The 22,996-nt window shown below is 43.1% G+C and overlaps 1 protein-coding gene across 2 annotated transcripts in view; it reads right to left on the reverse strand.

The window, feature by feature from the left end:
* The window catches only part of GFRA4 (GDNF family receptor alpha 4), a 463,837-nt gene extending 460,508 nt beyond the window's left edge, over positions 1 to 3,329 (reverse strand). Inside the window, exon 1 of one of the 2 annotated variants that reach the window (XM_029594092.1) lies at positions 2,730 to 3,329. In XM_029594092.1, coding sequence (XP_029449952.1) covers positions 2,730 to 2,769 — 40 coding nt within the window. In that variant the 5' untranslated portion in view covers positions 2,770 to 3,329. The remainder of the gene's footprint in view (positions 1 to 2,729) is intronic. The other variant, XM_029594101.1, reaches the window with a different exon arrangement.
* Between the last annotated feature and the right edge of the window lie 19,667 nt (positions 3,330 to 22,996).

Consider the following 22,996-nt stretch of genomic DNA (forward strand, 5'->3'; position numbering starts at 1 on the left):
TCCTGTACTCCTGAAAGGCTCCAGATTGGCAGCATGGAAATCTGAAATTCTCCACTTATCCACAGAGCAAGGACAGGATGGACAACAGCATGGCACGCTTCCTCTAGAGCTGACCTACAGGTGTAAAGCTTTACAACTCTGGGCAAATCCACTGAGCAGTCCAGCCCTTTCCCCCACCTTCTCCTCTTCCTCCTGGGAACAATGATTCCTGGTTGGATTAGCCTGAGTTATGCTAGAGCAACCTTGTCATAAAATATATCTTATGGCAAATTTGCAGTTCACCCATATCACTGGTCTAGATACAAGCATAGGGGGAGACAATGTACATACATATGTTGTAGAGTAGTTTATGGAGATAGAAGAGAGAGAGAGAGAGAGAGAGCTTATTATACTACACATTAGGGCACATCAACATATCAATGAAATTCTGAAAAATATGATCCAATGTTGCTGAAAAAATGAGATGTATATAAAGTTGCTCTTTTCAGGTATTGGATGCTCAGACATGACTAAGTCAAACAGAAGAGCCTTCAGAGCTGAAGGGGGATTCTATTTTTAACTCCAAATTATTGTATTTTTTTTCTCCAACCTGACTTTCACAGTCATGCAGAGCAGGCATTCACCCTCCTAACTGTATGAATGGCAGCTGGAACCAGTGAGCTGCTCTTCCATATCAGAGCACTGTGGATAATAGTGTCCAACGACCCAACCACACATGCCAGTCCATGCATGAAATATCCCTTTTCCTCCTGCATTTGGCCATATTTTCAGGGGCCATGTGCCAAGCTTTGAAAATGGTGAAAATCCGCCCAATGAAATGTTACTTGTACTAATAGCAATGCAAGCGTAGTCTCTCAACTTTAGTAGCACCTGCTTCTTTACTTTCTCTTCTGCTGAGCCTGTGCGCCAGCTTAAACAAATAGTTTACTGAGAATGAAACCAATAAAAAAATTAAAAAATAGCTTGGACATTTTACCTGACTTTTTATTGGCCAGCTTTCATTAAGAATATCAGATCACACTTCAAGGAGATGGGTGTCATTATTTTTTCTATGCAAGGTAATATTATGCCACTTTGGGTACAATAGAGCTGTACCTGAAGATCAGAAGATGAATTTCATGCTGTAAATAAATATGAAATCGCATTGTTCAAGTTCATAGTGTGCTGGTGATACACTTCTGGGGCAATATACCCATAAATGCCTATTGTGTGAGAGAGACCTAATCTTTTGACCCAAACAATTAAAGTAGTGCTATTTTAGAAAAAAAAAAAACAAAACCCCTTGAAATCCCCTTTTATTTGCGGCTGAACATATCTTAGAAATAAAGCCTTTAGATCTTACTCAGATTTTGTAAATTCCGTTTTTATTTCTATTGACATCCATCAACATAGCTTCTTTTTCAACTCTCCACTGTCAGCGCTCACAATGAACCCGACGGTTTAGAAAAGGCAGATGCTGCAGTCTATCAGCCTCCCAGCTCCGCTCTTCTCCCCGCTTTGCTGATATTATAGGTGCAGTAAATGGGATAAAACTTCCTCTGCTAAACGGCATGGTCCAGCTCCCACACTGGCAACACATGTATCCATGTACAGACATTCAGCAACCCATACTTGGATGCTGTTTGATGTCCATGAAATATTTTATTTTACAGCTTGCATAATGCAATAAGTAAAATAATCCACAGTCTATTGGATAATATCACACCATGTCTTTGTACATCTGATGAACTACCTGTATTTAAAGCCACCAAGTTACCCGTGAATTTACTGTCTGTCATTTGCAGTTTTTTTTGGTCTCATTTTGCCATCGTCACATATTGTCTACACAAAAAGTGCTATTCCATCTTAATATTCGCAAACATAAAATACCGAGGAAGTTGTGTTAGAGGAAGGAGGGAGGCTGATTTCACACATCGTTAGGAAGAAAAGATAGAAAGACAGGGAAATATTATCTTTGCGACTACCTTCATAAATATGCAATTAAGGATCAACTTAGATAAATAACTGGGAAAACGAGTTTAAGGAGAAAATGTGAGCCCCCCCCTCGCCGAAGATATTTGAAAATGCCACTGTATATTTTCACTGCTCTGCATCACCTCTGAGAATTCTCCCAAGCGCTGAAACTTGATTTATTGCCTTCTGTTTATGGGGACGAGTTATTTCATGGAGGTGTTTTATCTCATGAATCTTCTTTTGATTAAAAGGCATGGGGCATCGGCACTGCAGTTTGACCCCCCACCCGGAGGTCCAAGAAAAGATATCTATGAAAAGTTTTCACCAGATAAGGAAAGTGTCCGCTGTTCGTTTGCTGTTTAAAATTGTACAATTGATTGCGTCTCTGTTTCCAGTCGTTACTGAAAGAAGAAACGTGTAACCTACTTCGACAGCATTATAAATCGAAAAGTCTGAACCAAAGCATCTCTTTAAAAGGGCACCTGTGCAATCAGCAGCATCACCCATACCAAGAACAGGAAAATTCACAAGTATCGTCCGGATATTGAACAAACTTGACGTGCGTTTGTAAATACAATTGGGCTTATCTTAAGAACAAACAGAATTATTATCATTATTATTATTTAAAGTACTCAGAAAGCCCCCCTGCCTCATTACGGGGCTCGGCTCATGAGAACCCAACTCTTCAGCTCAGCGTGGCAAATGAATCAGCTCTAACCAAAGCATTCCGGTCGTGGATCCATCCAAGTCACTTCAAGAAGTAAACGGAAACTTACCTAAGACGGCCAGCAAGATGAAGAACAAAATCCCCCTCATCCTGGCCCACACGCCGCGGCTTCCTCTCGGGATGTGCGGTGGCAGTTCTGGGTCTGGGGTCCGGCTGGGTGCTGGGGACTGCCCTCGCCCGGCGGGTGCCGTCAGCCGCAAGCGCCCCGCTCCTCTCTCAGCAGCATCCCGCGGGCTGCCGAGCGCCGAGCCCCGAGCCCCGGCGGGAACCGAGCAGCCGGGCCATGGCGTCAGCCCCTCCGGAAGCCAAGAGCCAACAGAAGAACAACAAAACACTGCCTGTTTCTTTGCAAACTTTTTTTTTTTGGCTTAAGTGCAATCCAAAAGTGTAGACTTGGACTACTTATCCGGACCTGGGAGATCGGCGGGAGTTGGAATCCGATGCAATCCAGTAAATCATGCCCGTGAGTTGCGGTGTGTGTGCGCGGTGTGTGTTCCTTACGCTTTGGCTCGGATTGGAGGGGGTGGGGTTTTTTTTTTTGTTTTGTTTGTTTTTTGGAAGGGTGCTTTGTTGGGTCGTGCGTGTGAGCCGCGGCTCTCGCACGTCCTGACAGTCAGTGCCTTGGCTCCCAGCTTCAGTGTAAGATCGCGGCTGCTGCTGCCGCTCTGTTCCGCCGCCTGTCACCGCTCCTGGACGGGGGGAGGGTGCAGCTCTTAAAGGAGACCGCACCGAGATAAATCCCCCACAAGGTGCCACCCCGCCCACCGCCACCTTGCAGGGCTTCTGCCCGAACAGACACGAACGTGCTCCCCCGTGACCGCTCCGGGGCAAAGCGGGAGAAGGCTGCAACCGGACGGGAGAAGCCGGGAGCTCCGTGCACCGCGGAGGGCGGCAGGGCTTGTGTTTTATGCTCGGTAGTTCCTCCGAGTGCATCGATGAGTTACCGAGTTGTGATTTGTGTGCCCGGAGCTTCACGGGGCTCAGTAGGGTCCGGTTGCTCTCCTTGAGCAGATTCCTGGGGGGGGGAAGCGCAAAGTAAAAGCCGTGTTGAGGTTCAGAAATGCTCAGAGAATTGACAGCTTAGTCATTTTTGCAATAAACCAGAAGGCTGTATTGACCGCCGTTTCCACCTCCCCCCCCCCCCTCCCTTCACTGCCGTCCTCAAATAAATGCAAACTGAAGAAGTCGTTTGCTCTGCAATAAAAACTATTGCAATTTATCGTCCGTGGCAGACTACTGAGAACGGGTTGTCATTATTCGACAATAAAACGTGAGATTTATTCGTAACAGCTTAATTTCGATCCATTTAATGAGAATAGGACCACAACTAATCTGCACCTTCCTCCTTACGCGCCCCCCCCCCCCCCACCCGCAGGAAAAAAAATAACCTTAAGAAAATAGGAGGGGGTTATTTCTATCCGCCTCAGAAACTGATTTCAAGTAGCTACTGCGGTGCTCCAGGATTTTGCACACAAGTTGCAAGCTAGCGGGGGCTGGTCTGGGTGATCATTCAGTTTTGCACTTTAACAAACAGGCATACAAATGGAAACGCGCGGCAGCGTGTGCTTGCACCGCGCACATTGCCCCTGGCAGCACCCCACGGATCGGGTTGCTAGGGGAAGGGGGGAACACCTGGTTGGACGCTTGGCGTCTGCGGGCATCGTGCCAAGGACAGTGCCAATCTGCCTTCCAGTCCCACGGGCTCGGACTGCTGCCGCTGTCACCTTGCCTCTGCGCCTGTCACGCTAATTGCAGGGAGGGCGGGCTCTGTTTGTTTGAACCACTCAAGCCGCGCTCGGATTGGGCTGGTCGAGTTTGGAGAGCAGTTAAATCGCCGATCGTTGCTCCCCTGTCCCTCCGTCCACCACCCAATTCCCCGGGTTTAGCCTTCGGATTGCACTGCAGGGACACGCGTTGATCTGCGTGAGCACAGCATCGTGTGTATGCTGCTGGAAGGATTATATGATAACCGAGTCCGAAGTAAGCAGCTCATGCATTTCATATGGACACTAAGAGTACATAGAATATTATGTTGAGAAAAACACCGATTAATCTCGGGTCGGGTCTTCCCCTAAATTCACATGAAGTTCAACACCAGAATGTGATAGCAGTAAGTCATATTCATAAAGTGGTTTGTTTTTTTTTTTCCTTTATGAGTAAGCTGCGACTGGAGTTTGTTTAAACAAAAACCGTGGAACGTGCTTCCAAAATGAGATGCGCGTCATTTTTGACTTCCAAGTGAGTCTCAAAGATGAACTGCGCTCCCGTTAAAGCACTATTATTACACTGAAAAGTTTTACTTCCAGAACATTATAAGAAAATCATTAATAAGCAGTATAGAAGAAAGGTGAACTCGCATTGCAAATAGCAGGTGGGCCGATTAGTACCAACAAAAGCATATATATTGTGTTGCTTTATTTGCGGGTGCTTATTTATTTTCTATAGCTTTTTATTTCCAAAACTGGTAAGCAGTAGCATTGACATTTAGCAGCAAAAAGAAAATACTCGCTTCCTCCTTTTTGTTTTATTATTTAGTTCATGGGGAATAGGAGTTGTTTTTTTTCCCCCAGACTGCTTTTATTTAGTCATTCCTTATGCATCTAAGTACAATTGGGATGCTGCTGTGCTGATTGGCATCAGTACCCCATGCACAAGGCAGCACAGTCCTGCAGCAGCTGAAGAGCAGATTCTGGGAATTAAATGGTGCATGCAATAACCTTATACTAGTAAAGAAGTGTGAAAATAGAGGAAATGATATCTATTAAGGCAATAAAGACATTTTAAAATACAAATTAGCATTTTGAAAGACCCTAGATAAAGCTGCTGCTATTTTAAATCTGACAGCTCACAGTACCTGTCATAGGAGGAGTATATTACAATCGGTTACAAAGCAAAGTTAGCTCAGCTATGATTTCAGCAAGCCACCAACCTCTCAGTTTACTCCTGGAAAGATACTTTGGCTATATTTGCTGCAATTCCCTTGCTGGCAGTGGAGCTAACTTCAGACTGCAGGAACAGCCCCTAAACAGTTCTGTGGGATACTGTAGATAAAATGTGCAAGAATTAGCAGTGACATTCCTAAACCATTTGGCACCCAGGGAGGATGCTTCCCTTGACATCCCCCCCCCCCCATGTATAATTTTAAAATTTCTTAAACATCCATAAAATAGTTCAAAACAGCAGACACATTAAACAATATCCAATAATTAAAACTAATAAGGATTTAAAAAAATTTCCCGCTCTCTGTATCTGTCATCCTAAGTTTGTCGTAGACTGGGGGCACAGATGCGCACACACACAATATGGGGTAGATTTTCCACTTTGCGCGCACACATGGATGTGCAGATTTTCTACCATGTGTGCGCTGGCGCGCATGGTGGAAAATCCATAGGCCGCGCACACATGTGCGCTAGATTTTATAATCCGTGAGTGTATGTGCGGGCGGCGTGTGCAAGGGGGGGAGGACTTCTGCAATTTCTGCACGGTGACACATCCCGGCCTTCCCCAGTTCCCTCCCAATCTACTACAATTAAGGAGCGGACTGGGAGGGAACTTCTCTCCCCCTCTATCTAACCTCCCTTCCCCTCCCCCTCCCCCTCCCCCCTCCCCCTTCCCACCCCCTAAACCCTACCTTTTTTTTTCTTTGTTGCACAACTTACTTCAACTCCCGAGCTGAAGTAAGTTTCATGCACCAGCAGCCGGGTCTTTGGGCAGCGAACAATGGTGTTGTCCTGGCCTGCCCCCTTCCCCTTCGAAGAAGTCCGGAACTTTTGTGCGTACCGGGCTTTACCCGCGTGGCTGGGCCCCTTCGAAAATTGGCTCGGTGCGTGTAAAGCCCAGATTTTACTCACACAGGGTGTTTAAAATCTGGGTTTATGCTTCCCCTCTCACACACACGTTTCTTCTGTATCTCCTTCTGTCACACACTAGCACAAGCACCCCATGCTTCCTCTGTGTGTCTCTCTCACACTAACACACACACACACACACACATACACACACACGTTTCCTGTGTGTCTCTCCCTCACATATTAACACACATACATGCAGATAAAAACTGAACTGGAAACAACAACAAGCTAGATTCTGTATGCAGTGGAACAATGGAAAAGTAGAATATCATTATTCCTCAAAACAATACAATCGAGAAATATAAACCAATCAGAATAGTAAAACCATACAAAAAATATACATATCAAAATAGGTGATGAATAGAATTACCAAACACTAATAAAATATTTCTAAATTGAAGACACATCACATCCTATAATTAAAACTATGAAGGATAAAAAAAGAATCTCCGGCTCTCCATACCTGAAGCCTTCCTGAGATTGTCGTGGATTGGAGGACAGCACACAAACTTTAAACCTTCTCATACAAATATATACAGGCATACATGTGCAGACACAGGCACTCTCTCTCACAGCCACCTACACAGGCAGTCACAGACACACACACACATTGGCCCACTTATACATGAATAGACACCCTCACACACTCAGACACACCCTCTCCCACACACACACACACACGCGCGCGCTCACTCTCACAGGGCCAGTCTCTCGCTTTCTCACACACATTTTGGACCTCTTCTTCGGCCGCTGGCTGCACAGCAGAGCCTCTTCTTCTGACGCCGGCTCTGGGGAAATGCTGGTGGCCCCTCAGGATTTCTTTATCTGCCACCAGAACCACAGGGCCTCTTCATCGACTGCCGGCTTGGAGGAAATGCCGACGGTACCGCACAGACTCTTCTTCCGCTGCAGTACCTCACTTTTGTTGCTGGGGAGTGGGATCCCCCACAACACGTAATCTCTCCGTGCACTCGCAGGACCTTTCTATATGCTGACGGCAATGGCACCCCTCCCCCTTTTGTCACCCGGGGTGGACCACCCTCTTCGCCCCCCCCCTCCCCTTAGTACATCACTGAGAACTAGCACAGTAACTACCAGGGTCAGCTTTAACACTATGGCACCCATGGGAGGATGGTTAGAGCAGGGGTTCCTTCCTTCAGAAATCAGGGGGCAGCAAGGAGAGTGTGTGTGGCTTCAGAATTTGACACCCCAGGCATGTGCCCATGTTGCCTGTGTTTAAATCCAGCCCTGGTAACTACTGAGTCATAGCTAAAATTCCTGTGTGAATTATAGTCAGAAAGACTTTTCTTCCATTCTGGTACTGGCTATGAAGCAAGTTACCTAAGCAATAATTTAGAGCCTCAGATTTTGAGGGGCTTCTAAATGCTTCCCCCCCACCCCCCCTCCCCGCCAAATAAAAACACAAATGTTAAATTTCAAGTTTTACATATTTTGTTTGGTAATACAATAAGGCTCCTTAAACTTGACATTGTTTAGGACCTCAGCATGTCTTAATCTGGCCCTCAGAAGTGACAGCACAGCTCCTCCTGGGGTAAGAGCCGTTTCTTCTCTCTCTGACCTGGCTTGATGTCTATACATCTATATCTCTCTCTCTATATCCATATCTTTATCTGAACCCCTAAAGCAATATATTGTCTTGAAATACATATAATATTCTCTGAATTAGGTGGTCATTTACTCTTAGGTAATGCCATTCCTGGGTTAAAAGCTCTTGTCTTCTATATGGGCTAGAGCTGCTACTGTTTCGCACTCACTGCCAGTAAAGATTATTCATTGGAGATTATTGATTATACAAATACTCAATGCAAAAAAAGAAATTTCCTATCAGCCACCAGCAGAGTTTTGATTTCTTGAATTACTTCTTGCCTGTCCAATCCCATCTCACAGGTTAAAGCTATATTGTCTTAAAGAAACAGCAAAAACATTTCCAGATTATTTTGTTTGCAATTAAAAGAAACCAGATGATTAAAATTCTCCTATCTACTTGGGAATCACTTTTATTCCTAAAGAGGCGTTAGTGTTAAAATACAAATTTCTGAGCTCCTCCTGCTTAGCTACTCCCACTATAATGGACCTTAGAAAGTCAGGCACTCCTGTGTGGATCATTAGCAGGGGCCACCAAACTAATAAATATATAGAAAGTACAGCTTAAAATTAGACATGGGGGGGGGGAAGGTTATACAGTATATATATATATATATATATATATATATATATATATATAACTTGAGGCATGAGCATAAAACATTGCACATCTTTTATTCCAGAAAAGTTAAAAATAGAAAAATTGAAATATATTGAAGTTAAAGGAAAGAACATCAGCAGAGGAATTAAGAAACCAATGGGTATGTTAAGCAATTGAACTGGTACTGCTGCACTAATGACAAGGACATGACGTAGATTTACAGTGGTGCTGCTGATGCCTGCAAAATAATAATATTCACTAGGGATGTGCATTTGCTTTCAATGAAATAGACAATGGTAATGAAATTGTCTATTTTGTCTTTTTTCATGAGCGCCATGAAAAAAAAATTACGAAATTTCGTAAAAATTAGTATTTTGTGTTAGTGCACACTAACGGGACTTAGTGCATACTAACTGGATGTTAGCGCACATTAACTATAGTTAGTGCGCTCTAACTAGAAATGCTACCAATAAGTTATAGTGTCAATTGGGGAGCAGTTTGTTAGCTAGAAGTATGGTTCTGCATGACCATTGCCCGTCTCCTTAGTTACTTGTTTGTATTGCCAAGGTTGCAAGGCGGTATTTGTGGGGAGATAACCACTGCCTGGTAACAAATGTAAACTTAGGGCTGATGCAATACAGTGCGCTCAGATGAGCACACTGTTTAACCCACTGTTGGATGCAGGTTAAATAGGCGCTAATCCATCCCCTATTACAATAGGGGGATTAGCACCTATTTAACCCTCGTCCAATGCGGAGTGAATGAGATAGCGCTCACCACATGCAAATGCATGTGAATGAGGCTATTACTCATTCACTCCACATTCAAAAAAATAAATGTGCGTCTCAGATGCACATTTATCGCTCAGATATTAACGCCTGCCTGGAGCAGGTGTTAATAGCTGAGCGCATGTAAAAGAAGTACAAAAAAGCTGAAAAAACCTGCTTTTCTGTACTTCTTCAGTAAAAAAACATACAAACAAAAAATTTCTAGGCAGACCGCCGAGTTACTGAAGACTGATGCCGATAAACTCGGCATCCATTTTTTTTTTTTAAACTTATGTTTATTGCAAATTGATCAACAAAAGATATGCAATACAACTGTGCCATTTACAAGAGTGCAGAGATAGAGCGTCATACAATTATTTCCTCTTATATTGCATACCTGGAACCACTCTTAGAACATGTAGTTTACTTATTTCCAGTGTGACTTTATCTTGTCCCTCTCCTCCTCCCTTCCCACTCCCCCTTCCCCCCCCCCCCCCCCCCCCTGATTTTTTAGACCATCAAACACTCTGTACCTCTCATATTACGATTTTAAGGGATAGTACAGTTCTTTACACAGTCTTGCATGGTTAATGTTAGAGTAGTCCAATATTTGCTCCAGATCGCCTGACACTTTGTTATCGCCTCCTGGGATTTGGAATTGGCCGTCATGTAGTCAAACTGTAGGAGCTTATAAAGTCTATTTTTCCAAGGTTCTGCCCTTGGCGGCTCCGCCGAAATCCACTCAACCAGGATGGGTTGTAACGCTACCAATAGAGCTTTTTTCAAAAATGTCTGGTCCCTTTCTGTCATTGCGTCTAAAGAGCCTTGGAAATAGCGAAGTAAGCATACTTCCGGTGTCTGAGGTATCGAAATCGTTAGCATTGTTCCCAGTGCCTTGGTCACCTGTTCCCAATACTGCTTTAACTTATCACATTGCCATAATACATGCATTAGAGAACCTGACTCTTTATTACATTTCAGGCAGATGTCTGTGGAACAAAGTTTAGCAATATGCATTCTGGATCTGGACATGTACATATATCGTAAAACCTTATAACCTGTCTCTCTCAGGGTAACATTTTCTGTAATTGTTATACAATCCAGCCAGAGCTGAGAAACATCTTTCGTCGTCAAACAGATCCCTATCTGATGTTCCCATTTCCTTTGTATTTCTAGAAGAGTGTCTTCCGAATGTAACTCCCTTAGAGATCTGGAGAATATGGAACAGGAATTCTGCTTTTTACCCATAGGTGTAAAAAATTCTTTTAACAGTTCGGCCTTCTGACTAAACCCGTGTGCTTTCTGTAAGGCCTGTATGTAATGTCTAGCTTGAAGATATGCATAGAAGTCTTTAGAGTCTAATTCATAGATTTCTGTAACTCTCTGAAACTCCGCACCACAGCATGTTGTGCATCCCACATTTGAGATGCCCTTACTAACCCACTTTGTTCCCATTTATGAAACACTGGAGTGGAGATCCCGGCCTCGAATTGTGGGTTCCCTCTGAGTGTCAGATACTGTAAATGTATTCCATGACTAGCCAGTTTCTCTCTACTTAAAAATGTCCAAGCTTTCCTACACACTTGAATTAACATACTGTGCTTATAAGAAGTTGGAACTTCCGCTCCCTGAATTTGTAGCAGATTTTCAGGTCTATAAGGGTATAGCCATGCCTTAATGAAAGCATATGGAGTGTAGGAACTAGTGCCCTGTATCCAGTCTTGCACATGTCGTAAGAGACACGCTAAATTATAGTCTCTCCAGTTAGGGCAAGAAAGACCTCCCTGATCATACGGGCGCATCAGAGATCTTAGGGATACCTTCGCCCTGCGTCCTCCCCATATAAAGTGGCGTATTAACTGGTTTATGCGTTGTATCTCTCTTTTAGTCAACCAGAATGGAATCTGCTATAGCACGTATAACCAGCGAGGCAGTTCCATCATTTTTAGGAGACTAATTTTTCCCATTGTTCCTATATTATTTCCATCTGTCCTTTTTTCCCTCTCTTTGCTCGTTCCTACTTTCTTCCTAGCTGCTCCCCTCCCCCCACCCTGGTTTTTTTGTATTTTTCTCCTTCAGTTATATTGTAAACCGGCATGATGTACCCACGAATGTTGGTATAAAAAAGCGAATAAATAAATAAATAAAATAAAATCTGTCTGTGTTTTAATTATCCTGAATATTTGTGTGTAATGTGCAAATTTGTTAACTTCACTTGTCACTCCCCTTTCTAGATCATTAATGAACAAGTTGAAAAGCACTGCTCCCAGGACAGATCTTTGGGACATGCTTTTCTTCACTGGGAAAACTGACCATTTAGCCCTATTCTGCTTTCCTGTCTTTTAACTGGTTACCAATCCACATCAAGATAATAAAAAGGAAGGGTGAATAAAACGGAAAATTTCATAATGGCTCTGAATCGCTCCATGGTGAGACCGTACTTTGAATACTGTGTTCAATTCTAGTCGCCGCATCTAAAAAAAAAAAATAGTTGCGATGGAGAAGGTACAGAGAAGGGCGACCAAAATGATAAAGGGGAATGGAACAGCTCCCCTATGAGGAAAGACTAAAGAGGTTAGGAATTTTCAGCTTGGAGAAGAGACAGCTGAGGGGGGATATGATAGAGGTGTTTAAAATCATGAGAGGTCTAGAACGGGTTAATGTAAATCAGTTATTTACTCTTTCGGATAATAGAAAGACTAGGGGGCACTCCATGAAGTTAGCATGTGGCACATTTAAAACTAATTGGAGAAAGTTCTTTTTCACTCAACGCACAATTAAACTCTGGAATTTGTTGCCAGAGGATGTGGTTAGTGAAGTTAATGTAGCTGTGTTTAAAAAAGGATTGGATAATTCATGGAGGAGAAGTCCATTACCTGCTATTAATTAAGTTGACTTAGAAAATAGCCACTGCTATTACTAGCAACAGTAACATGGGATAGACTTAGTTTTTGGGTACAGTGGCCAATCCAGGTTCTTATGGCCTGGATTGGCCACTGTTGGAAACAGGATGCTGGGCTTGATGGACCCTTGGTCTGACCCAGTATGGCATCTTCTTATGTTCTTAATACCTTCTATCCCATGGCTTTTTAGTTTATTGAGGAGAAATATGGGTTCCATGTGTTTTGTTTTGTGTTTTCGGCAGGGTTTTCTGGTTGGCACTACAGCAGAACATGTAAATATAATATATATGTTGTGATATTTTTACCTCTGAAGACAGTACTATGGATGTCCTTCATGTAAAATTATTTATAAATGCATAAATATTGTGTATGGGGAGATGGGGCTGGAGGGGCTGGAGGGACTGTAAGGCTGTAAAGTTAATTTATGGTGCCTAATACACCTACACCAGCCCTGACTGCACTGGCTCCATGTGGGAAAGCAGGAGTCGATCTGGAGCTGTGCTGCTTTGGGTCAGTGGCTCTCCCTATCCACACTCATACTTTGGGCCGGATATTAAGAGTTACATGCGGGTGTAGATTTGTGCACCACCCGGTGTGCAGAAATCTACGCTTGATTTTATAACTTGTGTGCACAGCCAAACGCATGTTATAAAATCCAGGGTCGGCGTGCACAAGGGGGTGCACAATTGTGCAACTTGCACGCGCTGAGCCACGCAGCCTTCCTCCGTTCCCTCCGAGGCCGCTCCGAAATCGAAGTGGAACTTTTCTTCCGCCCCCCCCCACCTTTCCCTTCCTTCCCCTACCTAATCGGCCCCCCAGCCCTAACTAACCCCCCCTTACCTTTAACTTAGTTGTGCCTGCCTCTGGGCAGTCGTAGGTTGCGTGCACCGGCCGCTGGCCGGCCCATGATCTTGGGCACAGCAGCAAATGGCTGCTGTACCTGGAGGCTTCAGCACTGCCCCCATCCCCGGACTGCCCCACCCATGCCCGCCCTCTTTTTCAAGCCCTGGGACATACGCTCGTCCAGGGGCTTGTGCGCATTGCCGGGCCTATACAAAATAGGCTCCGTGGACGCAGGAGCGGATTCTCGTGGTTACGCACATCGGGGTTACACGGCATCGGAGGCTTTCTTCCAGGGTCATCCAGCCATGGCCCAGCTGCAAATGTTCCTCCTTCGGGGTTCCAGAGGAAGGGGAGGCTTCCAGAGGAGAGAAGGGACAGAGAGGATGGTTAGCGGCAGCCATACGTCTCTTGGAGAGTTGTTAACTCCAGGAGCGGAACCAAGAGTGATGGTCAATCCTCCTGGCCAACTCAATGAGAGAGTCAATGGAGTCAGGAAGCTTGCAAGTCGTCAGTTCATCCTTAATTCGGAATAATAGACCATCCAAGAAGATGGAGTGAAGACAATCCTCTCTCCAGTGGAGTTCTGTACCCAAGGTCTGGAATTCAAAGGTATAGTCAGAGAGAGAATGAGTGCCCTGACGGATGTGGAGGAGATCCAACCTGGAAGCTGCCTGATGACCCGGGTCATCAACCACAGTCTTGAAGAGTTCCAAAAACTGTTGGAGGTCCTGAACGATGGGGTTGGAACATTCCCACAAAGGAAGGGTATTGCCATCCAACAGGGAGAGATTGTAGGTCGTCTTAGAGGTATCATCTGGAAACAATGCAGATTGAAGGCAAAAATGCATGTTGCACTGGTTGAGGAACCCACGACAGAGTTGAGGTTCCCTGGAGTAGTGGGGAGGAGCTGGAAGTGGTATTATGGACGTGGAGGAGATGCGAGAGTGGTAGTAGCTGGTGAAGATGGGGTCAGTACTCCCATGGGAGTTGAGGAGTCTAGGCGAGTGCTGAGACACTTCAAAAAGGCTGCTAGAGCCTCAAGAACATGCTGTTCCTGAATCTTCTGGACCAGGCACGGAATGGCCTGCAGAGTGGAGGCCTCCACCAGGTCCATGGCCTTGGCAAGCTGTTGAGCTGGTGGACCCTTGGATTGTGAGTTGATGCTACATGTAGGGAGGAGCCCCACAGGTCCCCACTGTCTGTAGGCAAAGCTGGTGGAAGCAGAGGCCCTGCTGGAACTTCACCAATACCAACCCACATTCCCCTTAGGTTGAGCCCTCGTGTGCCAGAGCCAGTTAGTCTTAGGTGGGGCCTTTGTGGTGGTGGAAGTCCATGTAGTTAGAATGTTGCAGACAGCACGCCAAAGGGTCAGTAGAGGAACAGCAAGGGCTTCAGAGAAGCAGCAAGCAGGTTCAGGCTGAAGTCAGGGACAGGCAGCAAAGATCAAGGTCAAAGACCAGGTAAACGTTGGGGCCGGCAGAGAGAAGCACAAGGTCAATGTCCTGCCCAGTGCCATGCCAAGATCAGTCTGAAAGGAAAGGAAAGAGAAGGCGAGGAACTAAAAAACTCACTACTCCAACGGGAGTTGACCTATTGCCAAGGCAAGGGTTGAAAGCAAGGGCCAGCCTTAAGTAGTTCCAGGGGAATGATGTCATCAACGAAGGCTGCGAGGCTTTTACCACTGCGGGCTGTTTAAACTAAGAGGAGAGGTGTGTGCATGCATCTAGAAGGATGTCGGTGCAGGAATAGGATGTTGGCAGTGGCACACAGCTGTGAAGACCGCAATGTTGGCGGTGGCCCAGCCTTGAGAGAGAGCCTGGTGCTGACTCAGCTGTGGCGGGGCTGTGTGGGCAGCAAGTGCAACAGTACCCCCTTCCTCTAAACCCCCCTCCTGAGGGTTTAGGCTTCTTGGGATGAGAGGCGTGGAATTATCTGAGCAGGTTTTTGTCCAATATATTGGAGACAGGCAAGTGCAACAATCGCATCAGGTACCCACTTAAAGGTGAATTTTAAAAGCCCAGCATGTGACAAAGCTGGGAGATATGCACACAAGTTGGGCTCTGGTGCCCCGAGTGGATATTAAAAGCTGCCTTGATATGAGCGTATCTCCCGCAGCGAACACATCTTCAAACTTTTCAAAAAGGGACAGGTTGTGGGCATGGTCTGGGTGAGACAAGGGCATGTCAGGGCATAAACCAGCGATGAGCACGTGAATACTTATGCGCCTGGGTGTGCATCCAGGTCCCCTGCTGCATGTCTTTTACTTCTGCTAAGGAGGACGTGTATGTCACACAATAATAAAAACGAGCCCTTTCTGCCGGGTTTCAAGGGTCTGGGGTAAATTGGGGGAGTGCAGGCTTTCAAACCTGCACTGGCTTTACTGGCAGTGGCATTGGCACGCATGCCTTTTAAAATCCCCCCTCTTATGCAGTAGAAGGGGCATTTGCGCACACAGGCGTGCATCCACTTAAAGTTGGGCTCACATATGTCCATGGCCGGGCTATCGTATAACATGCGTGCATATGTTATAAAATGGCACATCACTGGGTGCACGCCCATGCACCGTACCTGATTGTATATTCTTTGTGGAAGGAGCTCATCCTGCCTGAAAGCTTATCACAATTGTACAGTGCTGCATACATTCAATACCACTATAAAATGATAAGTGTTACAGTATATACACATATTACATTGTCCTAATATCCTTGTTTTATTTATTTACTTTTTTTTGCGGCTCCTGGTGCTTTTCTGCTGTATAAAAGGCTATGTGTCAAAATGTGTTACATGCCTATAGTGTTTGGATCAGTTGACATTGCCTTTTTCTTTTCTATACAAAAGACATTGTAATGATTGTTGGAATAAGTGTTGTTTATACTCAAAATGACTGAGCTACTTTTGTAACCTCTGCACATACAAGAACTTTAGCCTCATGAATAAAAAAAGCATTTGTTTTGAATGATACCTGTGCCTCTTTCTTGCTTTGGATAGTGGGGCTGCATGTACAGCTAAGTGCTTGCAAGTCACCAGATCTGTTATTTCTGGTGCCAGTGTCAGCCTTTATCTCTACTTACTGTTCAGCTGAGGGTGTGCCTTAATATTAAGGGATACATTTTCAACGCTTAGTCAGGACTTGTGGATATAAAATTTGGAGTTACACATGTAAATTGACAGTAAGCGCTTTTACATTTTCAGCCATCTAAAAATAGGTGCATTGAGTTCATAACAGATGGAGTTTTCAGAGAAACACATGAACCTGTCAAAATAGAGCAGCGTTCCAGTGGGTTTGGAAGTTAATTGATGCGAGGGACACTAATGAGCTCAGTATGAATTGACTCACATTTAGAGAGCTCCATGAGGGTGTGAATAATCTTTAATTATTTCACAAATATACTGATATCCCTCTGTCTAATCATCAATGTAACCCCTTCTTCTGGTATTAACCAGGAAGGCAGGGGTCACACTCTGTCCTGGGGCTAAGTTATTTTATGGCCCTAACAGCTCTGGGGTATGGGCACTCTGATGGTTTGGGGGGAGGATATACCTACAGAGCCCCTTGTGTGGGGGGATAACTCTTCTGTGGATCTTTATCTCAGTAGATATAATGTAAAGAGTTGCATTTGCCAAAATCAGTTGGGTGTTCCAACTTAAACTTTACTGCTTTATATCTTCAATAGAAATCATTTGGCACCATGTACATTTAATTCTGGTTACATTGATGTCCCAAAGTTGTTTTCCAAATACTTCTCTGTAGAAGTTTCCCTCAGTATAGATACCCTGAAATGTTCTCACCCTCCAGGGCATGGAATGGCAAACATCTCAGGTGGTCAGCTGTCTCCTAGATGAAGCAGAATCTGTTCTCATACAATATCTGTGGTTCACATGTTCTTAAAATCATCCCAAGTCTCTGAATCCTCTTCTCTTTCCCATGGAAGAGACTCTGGCAGGGGTCTCCAGAAGAACATATCTTCTGTTCTTATTTCTGATTCATCTATCCAGATGGTAACAACTCCAATGCAGCAGGGAAAAAAACTCCTCACACTAATTAGGCAGGAAGGGTGGGGAAAAAATCTTCCTCCCAAACTGAAAAGAAATTCCTCACACATTCGCTCAAAAGCAAAGTTACTACTATCCCTCCACAGGGTGTGATATGAAATCAACAGATCTTTATCCTAAGCCTTCCTAGAGGCAGGGGGATTTTCCCTCCTTGAATAATGATCAGGGGATCCATAAAAACACCAAAATTCAAAATTCAAAATAAACAAGCTAGAAAACCCTGAGGCAACATCACCTGCCAGGTTGTGGACTAGAGAAGTATAGTGCCTCCTTTCTAACCAGGGGCACTAGGCCATGAGTCGCAGCCCACCAAGATTAGAGAAACAGAGGAAAAAAAAGCATCTATTCCTTAGACTGTCAACTCAAAATATCACACTGATCTTCCACTCTGCCTGTCTTTGAGCAGACAGGTGGTTAGCACTCCAGCAACCCCAGAGGGGGCACCCTAACAAGTGGCATGTTCCTTTCCTCTACTCCATCCAAGACTAGGGCCATCTAGTAGAGATACCAAAGGGGTTTCTACCCTCATCCCCCCACAAAAAACTTTTTGGTATGGGGCATGTACACAGATGTTTTTCTAACAATAATAAAATATGTCACCATTACAATGATACAAGTGGAAAATCAAAAGAGAGCCATTTTAAGAACATAAGAGTTATGATTTTGTAGACCTCCATCATATCCCCCTTCAACCATCTCATCTTCAAGCTGAACAGCCCTAACCTCTTTAGACTTTCCTCATAGGGGAGCTGTTCCATCCCCTTTATCATTTTGGTCACCCTTCCCTGTACCTTTTCCAGTGCAATTATATATTTTTTTGAGATGCAGCAACCAGAATTGCAAAGTACTCAAGTTGTGGTCTCAACATGGAGCGATATAAAGGAATTATGACATTCTCTGTTTTATTCACCATTCTTTTCCTAATAATGCCTAAAATTCTGTTTGCTTTTTTGATCGCCACAGCACACTGAGCTGATGATGATTTCAATGTATTGTCCACTATGATCTCTAAATCTTTTTCCTTGGTGGTAACTCCTAATGTGAAACCATTATTTTTCTCTGTATGCATCACTTTGCACTTGTCCACATTAAATTTCATCTGCCATTTAGATGCCCAATCTTCCAGTCTTGTAAGGTCTTCCTCCAATTTATCATAATCAAAATGTGATTTAACTACTCTGAATAATTGTTTGTCATCTGCAAATTTGATAACCTCACTCACAGTTCCTCTTTCAAGATCATTTATAAATATATTAAAAAGCACCGGTACAAGTACCGATCTCTGAGGCACTCCACTGTTTATCTCTCTCCAGTGAGAAAACTGACCATTTAATCTTCTCTTTGTTTCCTGTCTTTTAAGTAGTTTGCAATCCACAAAAGTACATTGCCTCGTATCCCATGACTTTTTAATTTTCTTAGAAGCCTCTGATGGGAGACTTTGTCAAACACTTTCTGAAAATCCAAATATACTATGTCTACCACTTACTTTTATCCACATGTTTATTAAGCTCTTCAAAAAAAATGTAGAAGATTTGTGAGGCAAGACTTCCCTTGGATAAATCTACACTTGTTGTGTCCCATTAAACCATGTCTATCTATAAGTTCTGTGTTTTTTTTCTTTAGAATAGTTTCCACAATTTTTCCCAACACTGAAGTCAGGCTTACTGGTCTATAGTTTCTTGGATCACCCCTGGAGTCCTTTTTAAATATTGGGATTAATTTGGCCACCTTCCAGTCTTTAAGTACAATGAACAGTTTTAATGATAGGTTACAAATTGCTAGTAATAGATATGAAATTTCATTTTTTTGTTCTTTGAGAACCCTTGTGTGTATACCATGTGGCCTGGGTGATTTGCTACTCTTCAGTTTGTCAATCTGGCCTACTAGATCTTCCAGGTTCACCTTGATTTGGTTCAGTTCATTTTAATTTATTTAATTTATTTATTTTTAATTTTTATATACCGAAATTCCTGTATTAGATACAAATCAATCCGGTTTACATAGAATGATAAGTTGCCCTGGTCTTAGAGGCCCGACCGGGGCTTTTTACATGGAACAGTGAACAGTACGTTTCTGTATTCTATACAATTAACAAGTTAAACATTGCAATTAATGAGTTAAACATTGAGTTTCCGTACTCTATAAAATAACAAGTTAAATATTGAGTGTGAGTATAGCAGATTGATAAAAATAAAATATAACTTGAGAGTAAATAAATATAGTTTTAACAACAATTAAATTCAAATTAACATTGGTTTGCAGGTAGGGTTATCATGAAATAGAGGGAAGGATGGCAGGAGGGGAAGGAAGGCAGGGGGAAGGATTGAGTCCTGCCGGGGGGGGGGGGGGGGGGTTAGGGCTCAAGGTACGCTGGATACATTCTGTAAATGGGAAAGCTAGAGGGGTTAGAACAAGGAAACCTAGTTACATTCTGTAAATGGGAAAGCTTGCCTGAAGAGCCAGGTTTTTAGCTTTTTATTTAACTCTGGTAGACTGGGTTTGAGGCGTAGGTCTGGGGGGAGAGCATTCCAATGGTGGGGTCCTGCAGTTGAGAGTGCTCTCTTCCTTAGTACCGTTTTTGCTGGAGGGGCAAGTAATGTGCCTCTGTAAGCGCTTCTGATGGGTCTGGAGGAAGAATGTGGACGAAGTTGAGTCTTAAGCGTGATAGGTGCGATGTTGTGTATCGCTTTATGAATAATAGTGAGGGTGGGTTTTGAATAGGATCCTGTGTTTGATGGGTAGCCAGTTTAGGTTGCTGAGAATGGGGGTGATATGATCTCTTTTATTGGTGTTTGTTAGGATTCTGGCGGCGGCGTTCTGTACCGTTCATCAACCTTGAAAACCATCTCTGGTACAGGTATCTCCCCAACATCTTCATTTGTAAATACCAAAACAAAGAGTTCATTTAGTCTTTCTGCAATGGCCTTATCTTACCTAAGTGCCTTTTTAATCCCTTGATTATCTAACAGTCCAACTGACACCCTCACAGGCTTCCTGCTTCAGATATTTGAAAACATTTTTACCATGAGTTTTTGCCTTTATGGCCAGTTTCTTTTCAAATTCTCTTTCTTAGCCTGTTTGATCAATGTATTACATTCAAATTGCCAAGGTTTATGCTTTTTCCTATTTTCTTCAGATGGATCCTTCTTCCAATTTTTGAAAGATGTTTTGTAGCTAAAATAGTCTCTTTCACATTGCCTTTGTACCTGTTGTACACTCTTTTGTAGCTGTACTTTTCAGGTTTTTTCTATCGTGCTCATTTTATCAAAGTCTCCCTTTTGAAAGTTTAGTGCTAGAGCTGTATATTTTACTTATTGTCCCCCTACCAGTCATTAATTCAAATTTGATCATGTTATGATTACTATTGCCATGTGGCCCCACCATGGCTCCTTCTCCCACCAAATCCTGTGTTCCACTAATAATTAGATCTAAAATAACTCCCTTTCGTCAGTTCCTGAACTAATTGCTCCATGAAGCAGTCATTTATTCCATTCAGGAACTTTACCCCTCTAGCATGTCTTGATGTTTCATTTATTCAGTCGATATTAGGATAATTGAAATCTCTCATTATAACTGTATTGTCAAATTGGTTAGCTTCTCTTATTTCTCTTAGCATTTCATTGTTGGTCTTTTCATTTTAGGCAAGTGGATGGACATTACCCAAACATCTAACATCCGACCACTGGGATGAGTTCAAATCTTAATGGAGTCTTTGTCCAGCACAAAACAGATACCATTATTCTTCCATATTACATTTTAACATACATGTAAGACAAAAAATTATAGACAAATATAACAACCATAGCATAATACTCAATAACTCATTTCTCCACATTATTTTCTGGGATGAAAAACAAAAAAGAAAGTTGATCATTACCAACTCCTCTTCTTAATTACTCCCACACCGAGCAAATAGATAGGAACCCTCTTAGGCAATGAACAAAAACCAAAAACAAACCCATAACAAAACCCATAACCCATAACAAACAAACCCAAAACAAAATAACCAGCACTTTATTTATTTATTTAGAAGTTTTTATATACCGATGAGCGTTGGGAACATCTCATCGGTTCACATTAAACGAAAATTAGCAACAAGCGCTTTACAGTGAAACAATGAACAAATGAATATAAAGATAGGGTAACATAGAATGTTTTATACATTATAGGGTAGGTAGTATATAGTATGAGGAAGTTAATCATTATTTACAAGAATATCATTATATACAAGGATATCATTATATCCGAGAATATCACTGGTTACAGGAAAGTCAAGATATACAAAGGGGAGTAGATTTTGTGGGAGGGGGTAGGGGGTCATAGGAGGGAGGTGTGTTGTTCAGAGTATGTTTGTTTGAAAAGGAAGGTTTTTAAATCCTGTTTGAATTTTTTTGGGCATGCTTCTTGGCGCAGTGATGGGGGGAGTTTGTTCCAAAGGGCGGGCGCAGCTAATGTCAGTGCCTGAGCTTTAGTGGAGCTGAGCTTAGAGTCTTTGGGTGAGGGGATATGCAGTGTCGCTTTGTGTTGCTGTCTAGTGGGTCTGTTTGTGTTGAGAAATATAACTTGAGAAAGACAGTGCCAACTGGGAGGTGGATGGGCCTGAATTGGTATGCCCTGCTATGACCTGTTTACAACGAGCATAGAAACATAAAAAATACACCTCCATATTGTCACACTGAGAAACACTGAGGAAGTGTTCCCCACACACTTGATGCCTCCTGAGTAATGCATCTCTATATAAGAAAACAAAATGATGGACCTTGAAACAACTTCAAAATTTATAAATGCATTGAAAGAAAATATTTGGCAGAGTTAAGTAATAGAAATAATAATTTGTGAATTTTGAGTATACAAGAAGATCTGGATAGATCCAACCCAACTTTTTTTCCAACTTCTGGAAAAGTTCTTATCAGAGGTACTTAGGGTTAGTTTTGACAAAAATTTCAAAATCGAACATGCTAATAGTGTCATGGTCTGGCAGGCTGGAGTCATGGATCACCCCTGCAGAAGCAGACTGCAGGGTAGGACTAGAGCTGGACTTCTGCCTAACCAGCTCTCTCCCCTGCAGGTTGAGTCCATGGGTTCTGGGGGCTGGTAGGACTTTTCTCCTGTTTATCATCATAGCTGGTGTCAGGCACAGGCACAAGCTGGGAGCTGGGTCCAGGTACAGACTGGGCTGAATACATGACTGGAGGTCAGGGCAAGGCCATGACCAGAGGCAAGGGCAAGGCCTGAGAGAATATACAAGGGATTGGAGAAGGCAAGATATTGCCTACATTTTATTCAGCTTCACACTCAACCTATACTAGGATTGATTGCTCCCTAATTCCTAAGCTATGATGCTCATGGTTTTTGCTGTATGCTCCTATGTGATCATGAAGCAATAAGTATGGTTTTCAATGTGAAGTTATTAACTCCTTTATATTCATATGGAGGTTTAATTTGGACTTACTTCAGATGATTTTAAAGTAATGTTGAAAAATGTGATGAAAGATTATTTTGATTTTAAAGATTCTTTGTCTGACTCAACAGCTGTTAAATGGGAAGCCATGAACGTGACTTAAAAAGTTGAACAATACATTATAATGCTGGAAAAATAAATGAAGGAAACGTGAATTGTTATAAGTAGAAAATGAAATTAAACATTTGGAGCACCTAAATCTTCACAGAAAAGATATAATTTATTGGTAAAA

This window comes from Rhinatrema bivittatum, chromosome 1 (genome assembly GCF_901001135.1).
Source record: "Rhinatrema bivittatum chromosome 1, aRhiBiv1.1, whole genome shotgun sequence".
Lineage (NCBI taxonomy): Eukaryota > Metazoa > Chordata > Amphibia > Gymnophiona > Rhinatrematidae > Rhinatrema > Rhinatrema bivittatum.